Here is a 21,896-nt window from a genome sequence, read left to right on the forward strand (position 1 = left end):
CAACCCATTTACACCCACTTGTTTGGTGTTCCCATCCTCTTTTGTACCTATGTAGTTTACACACTACATGTTTCCATATTCAGTATTGGTCTTCCCTTCAGATATGGATATGAAATCATTATTTCACCGGTTTCCCGCCTCCCCCCACCCCACAAGCTACTTTGCAAATGTGAACTGAAAATAGCATCACTGAAGCACAATTATTGCAGAAAAACAGCACCCCAATGGTTAATCTGGCAATACTCGATCAGGTAGCCTCCTGGATATCAGTTTTCCCAGTCTGTTGGATTTTGCTTCCAGAATGCCCTGGGGACTTCAGAGTCTGGAAAATTTGAAATACATGATAGAATTGAAAGGTGGCAGCAGGTGCATTCCTAGGCTGCTCCCTAAGATATACAGTAGATTTCCAGGAAACCCTTTGGCCCTCTCTCCTGTGACTGGGGAGTTGCTTCCTTGGCCTGCTGGGTTCCTAGTCGGTCTCTGCTGACTCTGGGTAGGAAGGAGTGTCCATTCTTCTGATGGGCCCTTTCCAGCCCAACAGGGAGGGGTCATCTTGTCTAGTCTCCCACTGAGATCATGGGACTGGTGCATTTCTTGCAAACACTACACCAGGCTACTGTGAAGTGGACACTTTTTGACATGTGTATCTGTAATATCAATAGCATAGTTAATAGGGGCACGTTTCTCAGGAGTTTTGATGTGGTACAAGAAATATTCCTGTGCCTCCAAAAAGTATGCATTTGTGTGTGTGTGTGAGTGAGTGAGTGAGTGTGTGTGTAGGGGGTGGGGAGAGAAGAGGGAATGGTATTTTAAAAAACTATTTTAATACAATGTTAAGATTGCATAGTTATCATTTTGGAGGACCCTAGGATTCCAGTGAAGAATGTTAGCTCTTCAAATATACAGATTATCCAATTTCTCAGTGATTTGCATGTATATCCTGAAAGCAGGATCAAGCCACTAGTAAATATACCATCCCCTCCAATCTTCCCTCCTCTTTTTTTTTTACAGAGTTTCTAGTCAAAAGATTATCACTGGTGTTCCAAATGGAATTCCCCACATGGATTCCCATGCTGTCTATGGCTTATGTTATACAGGAGATCAGACTGATCTAATGGGCCCTTCTGGTCTTAAAAATCTACGAATCTATGACTCTCATGTACTGCTTGCTCTTAGACCTACGTCCCCCTCCAATGAACAAAGTGGAACATATTTTTAACCTTTGAATGGCCTCACAAGCTACAAAAACGCAGTGGGGAATTCAGTAACTGTACTGTCACTTCCTTTCCTGCTGAATCTGCAACCCTGGCAGCACCACTATCTTGTGTCAGTTACTGAGTGTCCAGGGGAGATAATTCAACTCTGGCAATAGCAGGAAGCAGTGAAAGGGTAATATTAGCAATGATGTTCCTGCTTGGCTAGGGGATGGAGAATGGTCACATGTGAAAAAAAGGTGGTCATAAATAGATTGACTAATTGATTTACAAAAGAAAAAATGTGTAGAAAACGCAGTATTTCTTTCTAGTTAGGTTTCTGATTGCACAAGCTCAGTGAGTCCACTTTAATGGACTGAAAAATGACTCCACACACCACAGTAAATCAAGGACTGTCTCTTCAATCTGATAAACTAATTAGATAATCCATCCTTCCTGAAATCCAGCTCTGTTCTTTTCCAAACCTCATCCATTTACCATCCCAAATGGGGTTTGAACAGAAGCAGAACCTGTCTCTAGTGGGACAATTCTTTCTTTAGGAAGAAAAAGTGGTCACCACATGGTTAAGTGAGGGGTGAAGGAAGAGGAAAGAAATTAACAGGCAAATAAGCCATTATTTAAGATAAACTTGTACATTTATTAAGAAAAAGGCTTCTTGTTTTTCAGTAAAGGATATCATTAGCAGTTGACTTCTTGCTCGGCAGATCAATAGCCATAAATCATGCATTTAGGGAATTTTTAACTCCTTGAAATGTATTGCTTCTCAGTGGATTTGAGGTTTGTAAGTTAAAAGAGGTCCATCATATTTACAGTGTTAGCAGTGTAAATGGATTTTGAGTACACTACACTTGTAGCAAGCCTTCAGCTCCCAACCAAGATACATACATTTGCAATAACTGCCAAAGATCATGCAAATCTCAGATTGGACTATTCAGTCACATGAGACATTGCAAACCATCTACATCATAGGTTGCAACTCCCACCGTCTCTTGCAGATGAAAGGATGTCAACAATATTCACCATTGGGATGACCTGTGTCAGGGTTCCCTCCTCACTCTGAACTCTAGGGTACAGATGTGGGGACTCACATGAAAGACCCCCTAAGCTTATTTCTACCAGCTTAGGTTAAAAACTTCCAAAAGCACAAATCCTTCCTTGTCCTTGGAACGGTATTGCTGCAACCACCAAGTGAGTTAGACAAAGATTTAGGAAAAGCACCACTTGGAGTTCCTGTTTCCCCAAAATATCCCCCCAAGCCCTTTTACCCCCTTTCCTGGGGAGTCTTGAGAGTAAACAAGGTGAGCACAGACCAGACCCTTGGGTTTTTAGGACACTAAAAACCCCAATCAGATTCTTAAAAAACAGAACTTTTATTATAAAGAAAAAAAGTTAAAGAAACACCTCTGTAAAATCAGGATGGAAGATAATTTTACAGGGTAATAAGATTTAAAACACAGAGGATTCCCCTCTAGGCAAAACTTTAAAGTTACAAAAAACAAAACAAAACCAGGAATGAACCTTCCTCTTAGCATAGGGAAAATTCACAAGCTAAAACAAAAGATACTCATTTTCTTGGTATTACTTACTATTTCTGTAATTTTAGATGTACCATTCAGTAGGAGCTGGATTACTTATTTGGTCTCTCTCTTTGTCTCTGGAGAGAACACCAAAAGCACAAACAAAAATATCCCCCGTCCCCAATATTTGAAAGTATCTTCTTTCCCCATTGGTCCTTCTGGTCAGGTGCCAACTATGGAACTGATTAACCCTTTACAGATAAAGGAGGGATTTTATGCTACCCTTAGCTGTATGTTTATGACAACCTGTGACATTCAGTCAGATCTAGTCTAGTATCCAAGAAAATTCAAGAGGTTTCAATCTTTAAAATAATGATTGGTATTTCTGGACCTTAAAGTTCCCCAACTTCTTCTTGCTCTACATATTTTAGGGTCATGTCATATAAGTCTGGTGGTTCAGAAACACTGGACAGGAGTTCTGTCAAGATCTCCTAGCACCACTGATTACTTGGCTGTAAAAATCATTGTAAAGGAAATTGTTTGAACATTTCCCAAAGAGTTATGTAAATAGAATATTTTCCCCTACTGGCAAAGGTTGACTGAAAAGAATACAAGTGCTACTCACAGCCAATCAGCAGGCTGAGTTACTTGCTGACAGAATAGAGTTGTGTTGTTTGCAAATGACATTTTATATAATTTTGAAGTGTAGTACTAACAGGGCGCTTAACACATTTCAAGTCTCTGGAAGCTGTAGGCCTATGGGATGTAGGCAGTTACAGGGCACCCTACTATGCTAGGGGCACCATATATATGTATAGGACTCAGCAGCCACAGTGCTACCCCAGATTCCTCATCCACCTTGCTGTCTGACTCCAGTTCCAGTGAGCCGCAACAGAGACAGTTGCATCCCATGAAGAGAGCTGTAGCTCACGAAAGCTTATGCTCAAATAAATTTGTTAGTCTCTAAGGTGCCACAAGTACTCCTTTTCTTTTTGCAGATACAGACTAACACGGCTGTTCCTCTGAAACAGAGACTGAATTACCTAATTGCCTTCCCTGTGCTTACTGCCCTGAAAGTTGTGCTTCAGCTCCACCTCCTGACTTCCCGTTCCAAACAGGAAGGAGATGACCGGAGGTCACAGCCTCATCAAGTAGTACTAGATAAACAAGTGAGGGCTTTTTGTTGTTGTTGTTTTTTTTGCCACAGGCTGAAAGGGATTGCAGACACATACTGCAGGATGAGTGAAGGGCGTGTTGCTGTTAAAACTGCAGGGTGGAGGGGGGAAGAATGGGACAGGAGCAACAGTCCCAGGAGGGAAGGACACTGGATGGAGCCCTGCATGTGTTGCTTGGCATAGGGCTTTGAAAAACCGAAGCCTAAATGTACTACCAAGACTCACAGCCTCTAGGCAAGTGTTTAGGACATGAAGAGAATGGGCTTAACAGCTCAAGACCAGAAGCCAAACTTTTCAAATTTGGGTGCCTAAAGTTAGAAGCGCCTAAATCCATACTTGGCAACTAAATGAAATTGGCCAAGGCGTTGAGCATTCACACATCCCAGTCAAGTCAATGGGAAGTTTTGATGCTCAGCACCTCTGAAAATCAGACCAGTTTTAATTAGGTAAAATGTGCGTGCCTAACCTTTGGCACCCCAATTTGAAAAGGGGTGGCCTAGGCTCAGATCCTCAAAATCTGGGCTTTAGGTGTCTAAATACCACTGAGGATCTGGGCCCTAGTGCTTAGCCATAGTTGTGTTCATGCACCGTCTGCTTTGTGCTACAGTGCTTTAGCCTTACATTCCCTGCTGAGCAAGGTGCTGAGCAAGGTACTGCTGGATTGAAGTGGCCCATTGGGAAGATATACACAGAGGCCATTTATAAAGCTCCTAGGTTAAAGCAGCAAAGGCTACGAACCTCAGCGCCAGCCCATATCTCCCCCAGGATGTTGTTTGGAATAATTAAGGAAACAAAAGGCTGCCTGTCTGCCCTGCTGCTGCTGGTTGTCCTGGCCAGGCTCCTAAAGCCAGGGTCCTGGCTGCCTGGGAGGTGCTGATGGCAGCTCTGGGGAGAGGAGTCGTGACTGAGTCAGAGGGGAGAGGGAAGGGGGAGAGGCTGGGAGCTGACAGCCTCTTGCCCGATCCCTTTCCAAGAGGCTTTGCTGTTTCTTTGTGTCTTGTATTTAATGAGATTTTGGCCACCAAAGTAGCAGATGTATAAACAAAAGCGTGTTGGCCCCCTGTTTAGCTAAGGGGAGACATTTAGCCCCCCCTTTATACAGATCTTGCCCACTGATTAATTTCATAAAACAGGATTTTCCTAGTTCAGAGGCTGAGGGAGCGAGAAGTAGTTTTATTAGATAAACTACTGCAGAGAAACAAGATGATTCTCCCGGGAATAAAAACAAAACAGAGATGATTTGTTGGGAGTCTCCAGTGCTTCCCATCAAGGTGTGGACAATGAGTTTAAAGCTCAGATCTCATCTGTGCCATTCTCTAAAGAGCCTTCTAGCTCCTCTGCTCAGGGGAAACTGAATCAGGAATCAGGCAATCTGCGTCTATAGGATCCCTCAGTTATGAACTCTCACATGAAGGGCCAGATCCTCTGCTGTGGCCAAGATCCATTCAGTGTAGCAGTGGGGAGGGCACTCAGGGAGCCAGTTATAGCCCCGGATTCTCTGGCAGTTTTGCCTGAGACAAAGCCATGGCAGGCTGTTCTGGTCCATGCTAAGAATTGAGTCCCTGAGGGACTGTCCACCAGTTGAGCACAGTTGGGGATGCAGGAAGAAGGCTTTAGGAGTTATCTATGCTGGCTCTGTGATTGCTAGGACTCTTCTCATGTTGAAATAATATTCCCCAACTGGGGGAAATCCCACTCCCTTTGTATCACTTGAGTGGCTTCATTAGGGGTTAGAGCAATATGCACAGTATAATTTTATGCAAGTGAATCCAAAATGTGTCCTGGCCATATAAACCAAATCTATGCAAATTTAGATTTGGGATTTTATTCTGCATGTTGTTTTAATTTCATTTTAACTCCCCCCTCCCCTCTCTTCCCCATATGTCAGGCTGCTGTCAAATCTCAGTTCTTCCTTTACAACATCTTTAAAATTATTCTTTTCCTCTCCATTCTTCCTGCTAAGACCATATCCAGGCCTTCATCATCCTTGGCCATGACTACTGCAACTTCCTCCTCACTTCTCATAAGAACATAAGAATGGCCATACTGGGTCAGACCAAAGGCCCATCTAGCCTAGTGTCCTGTCTTCTGACAGTGGCCGGTGCCAGATGCTTCAGAGGGAATGAACAGGGCAATTTATTCAGTGATCCATCCCCTGTGATCCAGTCCCAGCTTCTGTCAGTCAGAGGTTTAGGGACACCCAGAGCACGGGGTTGTGTCCCTGACCATGTTGGGTAATAGCCATTGAGGGACCTATCCTCCATGAACGTATCTAATTCTTTTTTGAACCCCGTTATACTTTTGGCATTCACAACATCCCCTGGCAACAAGTTTCACAGGTTGACTGTGCGCTGTGTGAAGAAGTATTTCCTTATGTTTGTTTTAAATTTACTGCCTATTAATTTCATTAAGTAACCCCCTAGTTCTTGTGTTGTATGAAGGGATAAATAATACTTCCTTAATTTGTTCCCTTCCAGGACATCTGAAAAGCTGTGGCAAAAGTCACCTTCCTTTCGTGCTATTCAGGCCACATCACTACCCTGCTTGGATCCCTTCACTGGCTTCTACATTCTTATCATTGGCTTATTGTTATTATTTGCTTCTGGTGATGGCCACCGTGTGCTAGACTCTGTACAAACATAAAGGAAGGCACAGCTACTGCCCTCACTACAAAGATTTTACAATCTAAAAAGAGAGCCAGACAGACAAAGGCTAAGGGAAAGTGGCACGACACACAAGCAAAGTGCCCAAGGTGATGATTGGCCTTGTCTTGAGTTGCTTGGCTTTTTTTGTTTCACAAACATGTACTCTGTCTCCAATTGCCTCTCAGCCTTGTCCGGCAAGAAGGAGCCTGTGAGAAGGTGAGAAGGAACCATATGCAGAACCACGTGTGGAACAGGCTGTGACTGCCAGACATTACAGGTCTATGTGGGACTTGTGGGGGAGCAGCAGTGGCTGGGCAGGGAGTCAGTGCAGAGGGGCCCAATGGGAGACACTAACTGAATCTGGCCTGGAAACCCACAAAATCCTATGTGCTTTGAATAGAAACTGGACTGGAGAGAGCACCCCAGAGGCTAGGTCTGAAGAGCCCTGACTCTTGACTGGACTGCCTCCAGGGTCCAAACACTTAACATTATTGCTCACTTAGAATTGTAACTTTTTAAGCCTAGACTTGTACCTAGGATATTTGCAAGCTTTCCGTTTCCTTCCAGCCCAAGTAAAATACCCTTTCCATTAGCTGTGTGTCTGAGTGGTTTTGGGGACCCACGAGGGCTAGTGCATACAAAGCCTTGCTGCTGAGACCCCTACAGTGCTTGCCTCCGAGTCCTGGTACATCTGGCATGCTACTGGCACTCTAGAGATTTGGTGTATTCGGGCAAAAGGAGCAGCAATAATTTAACAGTGATAGCCCACCAAGTAAAGACATGCTAAACTAAAGAAAAGTGTAAAATGAGAAAAGCTAGCTAGCAGGAAATATTTGAAACAGCAAAACTGATACAATCTGCTCTGTGAGAAAAAATTACACGTCTCACATTATTTTGAGTTGTCACCACACATACACTCATAAGAACATAAGAACAGCCATATTGGGTCAGATCAAAGGTCCACCTAGTCCAGTATCCTGTCTTCCAACAGTGATCAATGCCAGGTGCTTCAGAAGGAATGAACAGAACAGGTAATCATCAAGTGATCCATCCCCTGTCGTCCACTCCCAGCTCCTGGCAAACAGAAGCTAGGGCCACTTCAGAGCATGAATTTATATCCCTGCTCATCCTGGCTAATAGCCATCGAGGGACCTATTTTCTAGGAACTTATCTAGCTCTTTTTTGAACCCTGTTATAGTCTTGACCTTCACAACATCCTCTGGCAAAGAGTTCCACAGGTTGACTGTGCATTGTGTGAAGAAATACTTCCTTTTGTTTGTTTTAAACCTTCTGCCTATTAATTTCATTTCATGACCCCTGGTTCTTGTGTTATGAGGAGTAAATAACACTTATTTACTTTCTCCACACCCCTCATGATTTTATAGACCTCGATTATATCCCCCCTTAGTCGTCTCTTTTCCAAACTGAAAAGTCTCAGTCTTATTAATCTCTCCTCATACGGAAGCTGTTCCATAGCCCTAATAATTTTTGTTGCCCTTTCCTGTACCTTTTCACCAAACCAATGACTGGTTTCAGAGTAACAGCTGTGTTAGTCTGTATTCGCAAAAAGAAAAGGAGTACTTGTGGCACCTTAGAGACTAACCAATTTATTTGAGCATAAGCTTTCGTGAGCTACAGCTCACTTAGCTCACGAAAGCTTATGCTCAAATAAATTGGTTAGTCTCTAAGGTGCCACAAGTACTCCTTTTCTTGAAACCAGTGACTGTGGTCCATTGAGTAAAAAACAATACAAGAAAAATGACAGCCTCACTAAGGGCTCAATCCTGCAAACATTTATGCACATAAATAGCCCTATCGAATGAAACTACCAACGTGAGTAAAGTTACTCATCTACATAAATATTTGCACAATTGGGGCCTTGTATTCTAAACTCCATAGTAGGGAGTTTTTCTTATTTACCTTTTAGTGCTATGAACATCCCTGGAGCACTGTAGCAATAATAATAAACAATATGATGATTTGTCAGTTCCTATTGAATAATTCTGTTTAACAAGGTTATATCAACATCACTGATTGTTGCTTAGTTGCCTGAGTAAGGACTGCATGATTGGGCCTCTGGTAAATACATTTGTGGTAGACCCGAGGCTAGATTCCTCTAGCCTTTTACCTTAAGAAACCAAAAGCCAAACCATTACTCACAGTGAGATGTCAATGGGACTATTTAAGGAGTAAGATACTACTCCATGTAAGGATGGCAGGATCTGGCCCATGGTCTAGAGCAACTTTTTGAGTCTCCTCCTGGTCCCCATTTGTGCACTTTATAAAAGCAGCACACAATCTGCGGTCTTTGCTTAAGAGATGCCAATACTGAAATAATAGATGTATTGTAGGGCAGAGTTGAGATGCTTGGGCATGGCAGTGTAGAGCAGCTTACAAGAATGCTTTCTCAGACACGCTTAGGCCGAAACAGTGGTATTTGGTCCCCACCATTCTCAAGCACCAAAATCACTGAAAAACCAACCAACCAAACAAACCTAAACCCACAACCTTGACATAATACCAATATTATGGTTCAAAAGTCATATTCTGCATAGACTGACAGTCACAAACAATTATAACTGCACATCATCTCATTAAATTAAATAATTCAGTGTAGTGGTATTTTTTGTACAAACAATATTTTAGGAAGCTTGTTCTAATGTATTTGCATGCATATAGGAGCAGTAAAGTGAGTTACAAGTGATTACAATAAAATACAATAATTGGATCTTGTAATATTTTCATGTTAGTGATTCTCATTTTCTCCCTTTATTTTGATTTGCTTTGTTAACTGGCTAAGCTGTTTTTAGGACAAATGCTTTTTATGGGTTATCATCTCCAATCAAAATCTAAGCAATCTTGTTTTAGGTGTCACTTCAGTAACAGAAACAAGAAAGAAAATGCAACATTTACTTACAGCATTGGTTAGTTCTAATTAAAATTAATTTTCACTTTCAGAATTATCATTTGGCTGAAGCTCAATTAGCAATGTGCCATGGCTGATCTATTTACAATTTCCTTGAGAACTTAAATGGAATTGAAAGCTCATGAGACATGTGCTCTCAAGTCACTTAAGCATTTAAGCATCACCACTGTATCATTGGTCTATTATTTATGCAGAAAATATTATTTCGGATAAATATGAACTGCTACACGTGACTTGTGTCAGAATTCAAATATTTAAAGGCTAGACTGCACCTGAAGGGGCAGCCCTGAGCAAGGGGTGGTATGTGAGTTGCAGCATTCCAGGGGTAGACATGGAAGTCATTGTGCTTTTAGAGACAACTCTGAGGCACGATTTTTTGCTTCCCTTTGCTCCAGGGAGAGATTGGTAGGAATTGTCACTGATCTGTAGCAAATTATGTCCCCCCCTCCTTATGTGGGTTCAGCTGTGCAGCTCAGAAGAAGACATGGCTGTTCCCTTCCCCATCCATCTTCTCTGACTAAGGATGTGCCTTTTTACTCCTTTATGCCTGGCCTCAATGTCCATGTCTTAGCCCAGGTAGGAGTTAAGGGTTGGGTGGTTTTTTTACTCCTCCTTTGTCTTCTGTGTATGTGTGTAGTACAAGTCACAATCTAGCCCAAAGTCACCACAGCTGAATCTTCATTAGACAGATATCTATGGTTCCCTCGAGGTATTTATTCATCACTAATATGTAAATATACATCTCATTTGACAACCAACCACAGCAGTGGCCCGATATTTAGCAGTCACACCCAGAGCTCTCACAGTCACTTTTGGAAGTGCCTCTAACCCCACCTATGGGATAATGAAGACGTCTTTAAAAAGGCTGCAGATTTCCTGGCCTAACATAATAAAGTGCTGTCAGGAGAATAACAACAGTACATTTTGTTTGTGTGTTGCTCACTTCACTCTTTTTGATTCATATGTTTCTTCTTTTACTTGTAATGTGTTTCATTGGACCTGTGTGCAGAAATCAATATAGAAATTTAGCTGCTCTCACTCTGTCTTTCAGTGAGCTGCAGGGGAGCAATCTCAATGGAAATTGTATTGAACTCCAACTACAGTAAAACAGCTAGAATTGCGCAGCGCTCAAAGTAAAATTAGTGGCTTATTCACTAATTCATTTGCTCTGAGTATTACATTCAGATTTGTTGGTAAATAGACTAATGCAAAAGGTATATGGCTAAAAATTTTTCATAAACATGCATTTGTTTCCCCAAAAGAGGACCTTTCATAAAAGAATTGCCAACACTTACTATATTTAACGCAAGTGTACCAATAATCTCTTAAAAATGCTTTTGCTAACACTCCCATTTTATATTTTATTTATGCAGAAAAACATATTTTAACAGCTTGGAGATGCTTTTCATCACCTGAATATCACTATATCGATAGTCAAGAGTGGACCAAAACCTGCAAGGCTTATTAAAGACAACCATCCCATTCCTGTCAATGGTATGGTTGTCTGAGTAAAAAGAACTTGATTTGGTCAATAGTGAGAATGGGAAATAGTTTCATCTGGCTGGAAATATCACAGTCCTGGTACAGTTAATTAAAACATCAGGGATGTACTAGACACACCAAGGAAATACTGAAATTATACCAGATCCAAGAGCATACATACTGCCATGTACAGTCAGTAGTGAAATAGCGGGACACCTGAACCATAAGAATACACATACATCTAACTATACATATATTGGGGCCACCCGCTAAATGTGCTGGATCTCCTTTGTGAAGTTTTTGATTTAAAGAATCTGCAGGATCAGCCAAGTGCTTTAAGAGGCCAGTGTATCACTCCCAGTTTGAAGGCAGAGGAGGTGAGACTGGGAGGTGAGGTCACCCATATAAAAGGCCATCTGAGTGTTACAAGCGGGGAGCGAAGGGCAGGACAGGGGTGCTGCCTTGGGCTTGTCACAAGCGGAAAGGACTGCATGGGACTGAGCGGACACGTGGGCCACAGGTCCCCTGCGGAGGCGGAGCCGGGGAACGGGAGGGGTGGCACCGCAGGAGTCTGACTCCTCCCCCGGCACAAAGTAGAGGCGCTGCGGGCGGGCGGCTGCGATGCTTGGCAAAGCCCCCAGGTCGCACGGAGCGCTCGTTCCCGCACCCAGGGCGCAGCGGAGGCTCGTCCCAGCCGCAGCCCCGCCTGCGGGGCCAGGATTACCGCCCGCCCGCCGCTTGGCGGAGAAGGCAGCAGCCGGAGCCCGTGTGCGGGCGTGGGGACCCCCCTCCCAGAGCTGCGATGGAGCGCAGGGTGGTGTTGGCGCTGCTGCTGTGGCTGGGGACCCGGCCGGCTCCAGGTAAGGGGCGCTGGGCTGCAGCAGCCGGGGCGCACGGGGAGCTCCCGTGGCGGCTCGGGGCACCTCCCCCTGGGGCTAGTGGAGCGCAGATGCTGGGACACGAGGCTGAGCAGCCGCGCCTGGAACTACCTGAGCCCCGGGGCAGCTGCTCTGATGGGGGCAGGGCGAGGGCCATCCCCGGAGCCCCCCAGGGTGCGATGGGAGGTTTGTCCCTGCCCCCAAAGCGAGCAGGCTGGGACGAGCCATACGCCTTACTGTCCGGACATAGGGGCCGGGGCAGAGGAGAATAAACCCACGGCGAAATCCTGCCCCTCTTGAAGTCAATGGGAGTTTTGCCCTTGACTTCAGTAAGGCAAAGATTTCACCGTGTGTCCATGGACTGTGTTTGCCGGTGGCCTGGGGACGATCCTCAGCTGGGGTGAATTGTGATAGGCAAGTCAAGGAAGCTATCACCATTTACAGCTCCAGGTGAGGATCTGCCCCAGAGCTATTTTTGTTGTTAAAGGTGTTAGCCTTGGCCATGCCCTCCTCCTTCCCCTGAGGTCTCCAGAGGAAGGCTGTTCCTTATCACAGTTCAGGTGCTGCAAAGGCCAGGACATCCTGACTGGTCCCTCCTCGCACCAGAGAGTAGGCAGGTGCACAGGCTGTTGCTTTACAAGGAGAATTTGGAGAGACCACGGAGTCTGATTAGCATGTCCTGCGTGGGAGCCATAATATGACCCCTGAATCTTTTCCAGAAGATACACGAAGGGAGGGACAGTTCTGCCAAACTTTCCCATGCCCAAAGCAAATCTTAATGAAAGGAAAGAAACAAGAGAGAAAAAAAGGAGTTTCCTTCTATCTGCAGAGAGTTAACAATAATCTGTGCAAGACACAATGCAACCTACCCCTGCCTCTACAGCCTCAACAAGGCTAACTCCAGTGGCTGGAAACATCACCTGTTCACTGTACCACTGGATGGGGAATAAGTGATACTAAATCCTTTAAATTCAGCATGATACGCTAGTGCTATTCTCTGTCCTGTTAGTGAGGTTACAGAAACTGAGAATAAGCCAAATAAAAACAATCATACTGAGGTTAATATATTAGCAGAAATTGCATCTTAAATATATAGGGATGACTTTAACAGTTATTATAATAATGCCTATGTTTGGAGCAAAAATAAATATTTTGACTATTATAGTATGGATATGAATTTCATATTAGACACTTGGATGTTTAGACAATAAATAATGCTATTTTATTGATCCTAGTGTTTGTACATCATGGGTTTTTAAAATGCATTCATAAGTTATCAATGCATTTTCTTTTGGAATAGCCTCCTTAGAGATATGCATAAGAGCAATTGTATTCAATAGCATAATGTTACACATGGAAGAAAATAATCTAGCCAGAGGTTGGTCACAGTTTGATTGAAGCGGAACATTCTTGACTAAAAGGAACTTATCTTTGGCTTAGTTTTTAGGTCTAACTAAGAAACACTTAATGAGGAAAAAACATCTCAATTGTAGTGCAGACCATATTCTGCTCATTTAATTGTACCCAAGTCTCGTTGAAGGCACTGGGAGCTATAGGCATGCAGATGGGAGCAGGATTTGGTCCAGGGATAATTTAATTCTGTTTACTTGATAGTTAGATTAGATAAATCATGATTTGCAATGCCTATGATCGAGGGTAAGCTGTATAGTAGACGTTGATTTGATTTTCCGTCCTAATTCAAGTTTTTACATTAGTGATGGCTTTCTAGAGTAAAGTGCAACAGAAATCAATTATCGGATTTCTAACCTACTTTTTTTAACCTACTGCCAATAAAGAATCTCCCTAGGAAGGGTTTGATAAAAATATAATGAAATCCTGACAAAATATTGAAGCCCCTAGCTCTAGGGTGACTTTACTGTCATTGATAACAGCTCTATTACCATTCATCTGAGCTGTCTCTCAAGATAATTCACTTGGGTCCTTCCCATACCTGGCGTCATGCTGCTTTATAATCATGGACTTGAATGGTATCAGAAGCGTTGAAATGAGGAAAGAAGGGTATAGAAGAAATTCCTGTTTGTAATGAAGAAATAATTCTTGCATTTTAAAACATGTTCCTCTTGTTAGATGGGCCTGTCTGCTAGGTATAGAAACATTTGTTTAATTTTAGCACTGAGAGATTGCACTATTCATAGCTGTTGTGATGGCTGGCAAACGTAAAGGGGCCTAATTCTTTACTGCATTACACTTATGTAACTTCACTAAAGATATTGCACTTACACTGGCATAAAACTGGTGTAACACAATGGAGAATCAGACTCAGTATCACATCCTCAGACTTTACAATTACTGTATTAGCTACATTTAGTTATGAAGACTAGTCAGTTTCTTCCAGACAGTTAAAAGATTAAAGAGATGTGTCCGGTATGCTCGTACCATCGCTGTTCATTTTCTTGTGTAAGTTCACTCACTGACTCCTTGTACATACGTATTTGCATCAGTTCTTCTGTTGTACAAGTGCTCCGCATTGTCTGGCCAAGGTAATGTTTCAGAACTTACTCAGATCTCTGTACTCATCCTTTACTGATGCAGAACTCCCAAAGGGGGTGAGTATAGTAAGAAATGCTGAAAACATCTCTGTGTTCTTTGAAAGATTGTGCAGACTGCCTTACTGGACAGTTACGTCAGAACAAATATTGGAAACGATCTTGCAAGCTTTAACTGACATGAGTATTCTCACTGAATGCAATGGAACCAATCACACAAGTAAGGTTTGATAGGAACAGGTTTTCTTAGGGTTTCAGGCAACGAAGGAACCACATTAGAAAATATGATAAAGGAAAATAAGATTGGGTCAGATGACCTTGAGTTTATGATGCAAAATATGCAAAATAACTCTTAGCAGAATTCGTTAATCAGCAGCCTTGGCAAATTTATTATTCAATTTATTATAAGACCTTTCCCAAGGGAGTGAGATCATCAGATGAAGGTTCACTTTATTTCAATGTCCCATATCCTCTTGTTAGACCTTGAAGTTGGTAATGCAAAACAACAGGAACTCCACCCGAGCTTTATGAATTGCAGAACTATTCTGCTAGCTCATGACCATCTGCCCATTCTTCCTGTTATGACAGAGCTCTTGAACTTCTGGGATGTGTGGAAAGCAGTAGAACAGCTTAAACATGAAGCAAATAGGTCAACTTAAAAGATGCTATATATACATTTAGACAGTGCTTTTCTGATTGAATCTGATATGTTTTTGGCACATTAATTTATTGATTTTATTTTTGCAGGCTTGTTTATTTCTCTGGATCAACCAAGTCTTAGCATCCAAAAAGATATCCTAACAATAACTGCAAATGATACTCTAAATATTACTTGCAGGTAAGGGCAACTTTGGCCTGCATTATGACGATGACAATGATTTATTAGTTTAATTTTGATATAGAGGTGGACCCTTCCTTCTACTTCCTCTTTTCTTGTCCCCCTATCCCCTTCTCCACTGCAGGCCTTGGGCTGAGTATTAGAGGGTTACATCATGAGGAGATTAAAGAACAAAACAAAAGCTATTGGCTAATCAGGGGATGTTCTCAAGAGTCAAGTGTGTTAAGTTAGCCCCTGGGTAGCCCTAGCCACTCCCTTCTGTGGGAAAGATGGCGTGCAAGCAGCAGGGATTGGGGAGAGTACTCTGGACCACAGTGGAGTTTGCTGGGGGCAAAGCAGAGCCCTTGTCACCTCGATTGCCCCCTTTTTGGAGTCTTTATGTGGCTTAGATTCATCACCTCTTAATACTCAAATGAAGAAACTTTCTCGTAGCCGTGCGGAATTGAGCATCTCACACTCATTTATCAGATTTTGCATGTTTCTTAATGTTAAATAATTAAGTTTGTCTAATAGCTATTTGTCCTGAAGTTAAAATGGACCATTTGAGAACAAGTAGGACTGAGTTTTCCTGACATGGCAATAGCAAGCCCCATTTGCTCTAATACCTCTCCCTCCTTTGTTTTGCTAGTGGTCAAAGAGCATTGGAGTGGCTGTTGCCTAACAATCAGAGCAGTTCTGAGAAACATGTTGCAGTGACGGACTGCAGGCATGGCCCCTATTGTAAGATGCTCACTCTTACAAAAGTAATAGGGAATGACACTGGGGACTACAAGTGCTTTTACAGAGACACCCAGGCAACTACAAGCATTTATGTCTATGTTCAAGGTAGGTGGTTACAAGATTCATATGCGATTCATACCTATCAATAAGATTAAAAAGAAACAATGGTGTAACAGGCATTTCAAAAAGCTTTGTTCTGAAGTAATGTTCATTGGATTGCCCACAGAAAAACCTATTTGACAAAGCATAAGCCTCAAGATCAACAGTTGTAAACTGGAGACTGTCAGCTTAAGAGGAAAGCAGTTACCAGTCCACTTTTCCCCAAGGTTTTAAGGAAAACAAGAAGATAAATATACATCCATTCTATAGGTGCTAGATACTGCAGTCTCTCCTTTCATTGAACTCCAACTGAAGTTTATGGCCATTCCATGTTAGTAAAAAACTGGGGAAATTGTCCCTTTAAGTACTGATAAGTGGTTAAAGTAGATTGAAACGAGAGGGAACGTTCCTCTCATCATAACAGTCAAGGAAGTGGGGGAGATCAGACTTCTTTCATGAGACTTCTAGCATTTCCCATTTGATCAAGCTACAAATTTTACATAGCATAATGGCATCTCATGGTTTTTCAATCCTTCCATTTCCAGCCAAAATGTGGAAACACAATGTGTGTGCAAAAATATATACAAAAAGCCAGCCAAACGTATTTGACTCTCAAAAAACGTATTTGACTCTTTTGGTTTTGAGTGAAGGTGCAGCTCCGTTTGTACTTTACATTATCCTTATTAGTTCTATGCAGGTCATATCACACAGATACATCTGCCTACACCATATAAATTTGTGTGGGTGGAGCAGTAAACAGAACAATGCAGCAGCAGAAACTTAGCATATATTTTAGCTGTGATGGTAGGAACATTTTTCGAAAGTAAACTATGAGATCTTTGATCACAGCTTTTCTTCTCAGTGGCAGCTTTTGGAGATATTTTTCAGGTACAGTACAGATGATCACCTTAAGTTGTAAGTGAGGCATTTGCACCACATAAAAGATTACTTCATGCTGAGCTTGGCCTCCTGTCTTTTAGCTTCCAAAGGTTTACATGCCTGCAGCACTTCCTCCTGTCCTGCTGACCAGGCTGGCTTTACAATTAAAATTGGGACCAATTTCCTGATATTGGAATTCTTGGCCTTGTGAAATTGACATTCTGAATGCAAATTTTTGTGTGGAATTACTACATGTCAATATGCTAGTTACCATAAATAGAAAAGTCTCTGTTCCCATAATTAAAAAAATCTATATGTGCAGCAATTATCCTAATTTACTTCCCCAGATCCTAGCCCACACATCAGTACTGGGATCTGATCTGTTTGAATGGAGAACTACTGTAGACTTCAGTAGGAGTTTCACACATGGGAGGATTACAGGGTATCTTTACATAGCACTCACATTTGTATTATCTAACAGGACAATGTTCAGATCAAGTCTGAAATTTGGTCTACCTTACAGCTGTTGAACTCTGATGGGGAAATCCAGATAGACTTCAAGAACTAAGTTTTCAGAACTCATTCTTTGAGTTGCACCCATTTAGATAGCTGCACACACAGAACGGCATTAGACTAAGCCCCTGACTATTTTCACTGTTGATTATCTGGCATCAATTATCTGTGCACGCTTGCATGCACAGGTTTGTTACTACAATTTATGGTCAGATTTCTGAAAAGTTGGTTGTGAATATATAGGTTTGTTTATAAAGCCATTTATTTATTGTTGAGAATTTTAAAAAGAATAGCTATTATTTTAGGGGTTATGAAGCACTTAGCTACTTATAACTAATATTGGGATCCGTTTCTATAGTCCTTACGCAGGCATTAGTCACCTTGACTTAAATTGGAGTTTTGACTGAGTAAAGATGTCAGGGTCAGGCTCCCAGAATGGTGTTGACACCATTAATGTGTATTTGGGCATGATGGTACTGTAAAAAGAGGAGGAGTTAAACTTAATAGTGATGTCAATTTCATCTCCATTCACAAACAAGAAAAGTACAAATGTTTGCCAACTAGAAAAGGACACCATAGATAGGAAATGAAAGAAAAATAAGAGGGAAAAAATAGCATGTTGTGTCCTTTCAAACAAAGAGATTATAACAAATGCAAATCAAATATTCTTTTAGATTACAGATCTCCATTTGTGACTTCAGTTAGTGACCAACTTGATGTTATATACATTACTGGGAACAAAACAGTGGTGATTCCATGTCTTGGATCCATATCAAATCTCAATGTATCACTTTATGCGGTAAGAAAAAAGCCAAATATTTCATTTCTTATCTCTAGAATTAGCAAAATGTCATAAATACAGTGGATTAAAATAAATATCTTAAAAAGAGCTTCTTATCTTTGGAAATTACAAAACTTACAAACAGAATGGGAATGCTACAACTATACTAACAAATTATACTTCTTGTGTAAAGATCAGTTGATTGCAGTGAGAATGTGGCCTGAGTCAGGATGCCAAGTCTGGATCCATAATGTTGTAGTAAATATTAGACTTACAATATGAATTTGTTTAGTTTTGGAATTTTACTGCATGTTTTATTGATCTTTTAACAGAGGTATCCAGAAAAGTTATTTGTTCCTGATGGTAAATCAATCTCATGGGATAATAAAAAAGGCTTCACTATTCCCAGTAACCTGATCAGCTATGCAGGCATGGTCTTCTGCGAAGCTAAAATAGATGATGAAAGTTACCAGTCTGTGATGTACATAGTTGTGGTTGTAGGTAAGCCAAAGATTACTCTCCATGGTCATTGTTTTAGGCAGTGCTATTTTGCTTAGTGTAACATATTGAGCAATTACATTTGATTGGACTGTAGATCAGGAATACTGAAAATGCAATTAACACAAAATGCGTGTTTTAATATGTATTGCTTTGAAAAAAAACACCACCTGAATTTAAAGGGAAAATGTTATTGTATTCTGTTTTGGGTAGATCACCAACATCTGTGGGGAAGGGGGGATAGTCCAGAGGTTTGAGCATTGGCCTGCTAAACCCAAAGTTGTGTGTTCACTCCTTGAGGGGGCCATTTAGGGATCTGGGGCAAAAATTGGGAATGGTCCTGCTTTAAGCAGGGGGTTGGACTAGGTGACCTCTTGAGGTCCTTTCGAACCCTGATATTCTATGTGCTTGGGATTTTATCTGCCCCGCCTTGATGCTACTTTTTTCAGCCATGCAGGGTTTTATTTTTCCTAAACTCCCTCTCTTTTGTAATGAATGTCAGCATAGAGTGAAGGACCTTGAAAACAGGCACCCCAAAGTATCATTAGCAGCTCAGGGAAGAAGAGAGGGTTCCAGCTTGCTGTGAGGAGAAACAGGGAACCACGTCACACTAGAAATGCAAAACCTGGCCTGCCCCCAAGAAATTCTTGTTTCCCTGCACGCTAATGCCCTGGGCTTACCTGGGATGAATACAGCTCTGACACATTGAAGTTACCTGCTCCTCCAAGGGCAACATGAGGACTCCTCGTAGGCCCCCACCCATGACCTCCTCTTGGACTGTTGAGCACACTCCTACCTCCAGGGTTGGAAGAGGCCAATCCCACACCTCCTGAGCCTCATTGTGACACTGTGGCCTTGGCGAGGTAGGATCAGCACATTCTCATCTAGACTCAGAGATTCCCAAAGAGAGGAAGAGGAAAAATAGGGATAATTCACCACCCCATCTCACCACCCCAGCAGTTTCCCCACAATTCATCATCCTCTGCCTGGTTTTGAGTCATTTGGGATTTTTGGATATGTTTTGCCATATTTTACATTTTTTATTACAGGCTTTATGCCTTGGACAGTTTTGCTAATGTCAAATTGTTGGTGGTAAAGTTCCAAGCACATCACCAGACGCCCACTTTTGGTCTATCATAATATTTGGGGAGTGGGGTTTGTTTCCATGCTGTTGTGAATTTTGTGGTTCACCATTGAGATTCTCCTCTGTGTGCTCTCTAACATTGTAAGGGACCAAGAAACCCTTTCATAAGAGTTGAGGATGCTTAGCAGGTCCCAGGATCTGGTCCAACATCTCTCTCTGAGTCCATCTTAGAAGTATTGATGTCTCACCCTGTCAGCTTCTTTTATCTTACTGTGTCTGACCATAAGGAAGCTTCTGGCAAATGGCCTCACAGTAGCCCGCTCACTCTGCATGTGCTAAAATCTGAAAGTAGACTGTACGTGCCTGAGCCCCATTGTTTGTCAGTACAACTTTTGGACATCCTCACCCTTTTCATTTCCACTTTTTGAATTTGGGTGTATGCCCATCTTCCCAGTGCACTTAAGCTTCTGGGATTTCTGCTGTGTGGGTGTAACTCCTAAGGGAGTCAGTAAATGCCATTGGGAAAGCGGCATCCTTACGTCACTCCACAGAATGTTTTTTCAAACTCTGTTCCTTTTGCTTCTTCCAGGATACAGAATTTATGACTTAACTATGAACCCTCATCACCAAATAGAGCTGGCAGCAGGGGAGAAACTGGTTCTAAACTGTACTGTGAGGACGGAGCCGAATGTTGGAATTGATTTCAAATGGGACTACCCTTCTGTTAAGGTAAAACAATCATTTCCTAATACTGTGCCCTAGAGCCCTGAAAGAAGCAGCCTCTTGCTAGAAACACAAAAGGATGCGTCTGTGTTTTAGCTTCCATGGTTATTTTAGCTTCCAAAGACACAATAAAAGTTTGGCTTAACCACTTACCCACTCCTCTGTAAATATTAACAAACCAGCTGATGATATATGCTCTGGTGGGTGGCACCGAGTGGCACGGCTGCAGCCTGCCAGCCCCAGAGCTGCAGCTGCTTCGGAGGCTGGGGGGGGAAGCAGCGTGGCCAGAAGCGGAGAGACTCTGGCCCCGCCTCTTCCCTTCTGGCTCTGCTGGCTGTGCTGCCTCTCCTTGCCCCCTCTGTTGCGGGGAGGGGCTGTGTCCCACCTCTCCCCCTCTCTATACCCGTTCATAAGCCGACCCCCTTCTCTGATACTTCCCTTCTTTACTAAAAAAATTCAGCTTATGAACGAGTATATATGGTATATAGCATGGATTACAGTTCTGGGGGGCCCTGGGCCAGAGCAAGTAGGGGACCCTCCCCACCCCTTCCACCTGCACCCCAACCCTCACTGCTCCTGTAAGGGAGCAGGGTTGGGGCACAGGGGCTTCCCCGCTCTGCCTGAGGAGTGGGATTGAGCTGTGGGGGCTTCTCCCACTCCCCAGAAGGCATGCCAGGCGGAGCGGGTTGGGGTATAGGGGTGTCCATTTTTCCGGGGCCCCCCAGTTGGCCAGGGCCCTTGGGCATGGACCCCATTGGCCCAGTGACTTATCTGGCACTGGTGTGGAGGGTCGGGGGAAGAGCTGGAATGAACTGCTTCTGAGAGCTTTTACTCTGTTACAGGGAAAACGTGCTTCAGTCAGAGACTTAAAAACATCATCAGGGAATGAGCCGAAGAAGTTCGTAAGCACTCTTACCATAGACCATGTGTCCTTAAATGATAGAGGCCGATACAACTGCACAGCATTCAGTGGCCTTATGACTAAGAAAAACAGCACGTATGTCATTGTCCATGGTATGGAATTCTCTGATTTAATTCTGGATATTTATAGGCGGGGATTGTTGGGATGCAAAATGCATAAGTTGAAAGCAATTAGCTGCACAGTATGTCAATCAAAACGTTTGCCATATAAACACTCTGCTCTGAACTGTCAGCCCCAGTGTTTCCATTGCTTCTAGTTGTTTTCAGTAGCATTGTTATAGCTCAGAGTTTTTCTATTTTCATGTTAAAGGGTTTCTCTTAGGACCTGATATGTGAGTGTCACTGAAAGCTGTTACGTAGTCTAGAAAAAACTCAGAATGGCTGGCGGTCCCTCTATTTAGTCTCTTCCTATGTGGTACTGTGACGTTGAAACTGTATATTTCAGGTCAGATTCTGCCACTCTTCCTCATACTGAATAGCACCTGACTCCACAGGT

General features: G+C 42.6%; 1 protein-coding gene across 3 annotated transcripts in view; it reads left to right on the forward strand.

The window, feature by feature from the left end:
• The first annotated feature begins 11,583 nt into the window (after positions 1-11,583).
• Positions 11,584-21,896, forward strand: part of KDR (kinase insert domain receptor) — a 42,433-nt gene continuing 32,120 nt past the window's right edge. For all 3 annotated transcript variants that reach the window (XM_073342013.2, XM_073342012.2, XM_073342014.2), the window contains exons 1-7: positions 11,584-11,819; positions 15,092-15,182; positions 15,811-16,007; positions 18,068-18,192; positions 18,507-18,675; positions 20,346-20,485; positions 21,322-21,493. In XM_073342013.2, the coding sequence (XP_073198114.1) occupies positions 11,762-11,819; positions 15,092-15,182; positions 15,811-16,007; positions 18,068-18,192; positions 18,507-18,675; positions 20,346-20,485; positions 21,322-21,493 (952 nt within the window). In that variant the 5' untranslated portion in view covers positions 11,584-11,761. The remainder of the gene's footprint in view (positions 11,820-15,091; positions 15,183-15,810; positions 16,008-18,067; positions 18,193-18,506; positions 18,676-20,345; positions 20,486-21,321; positions 21,494-21,896) is intronic.

The sequence above is a fragment of the Lepidochelys kempii genome, chromosome 4 (genome assembly GCF_965140285.1).
Source record: "Lepidochelys kempii isolate rLepKem1 chromosome 4, rLepKem1.hap1, whole genome shotgun sequence".
In the NCBI taxonomy this organism is placed as follows: Eukaryota; Metazoa; Chordata; order Testudines; family Cheloniidae; genus Lepidochelys; species Lepidochelys kempii.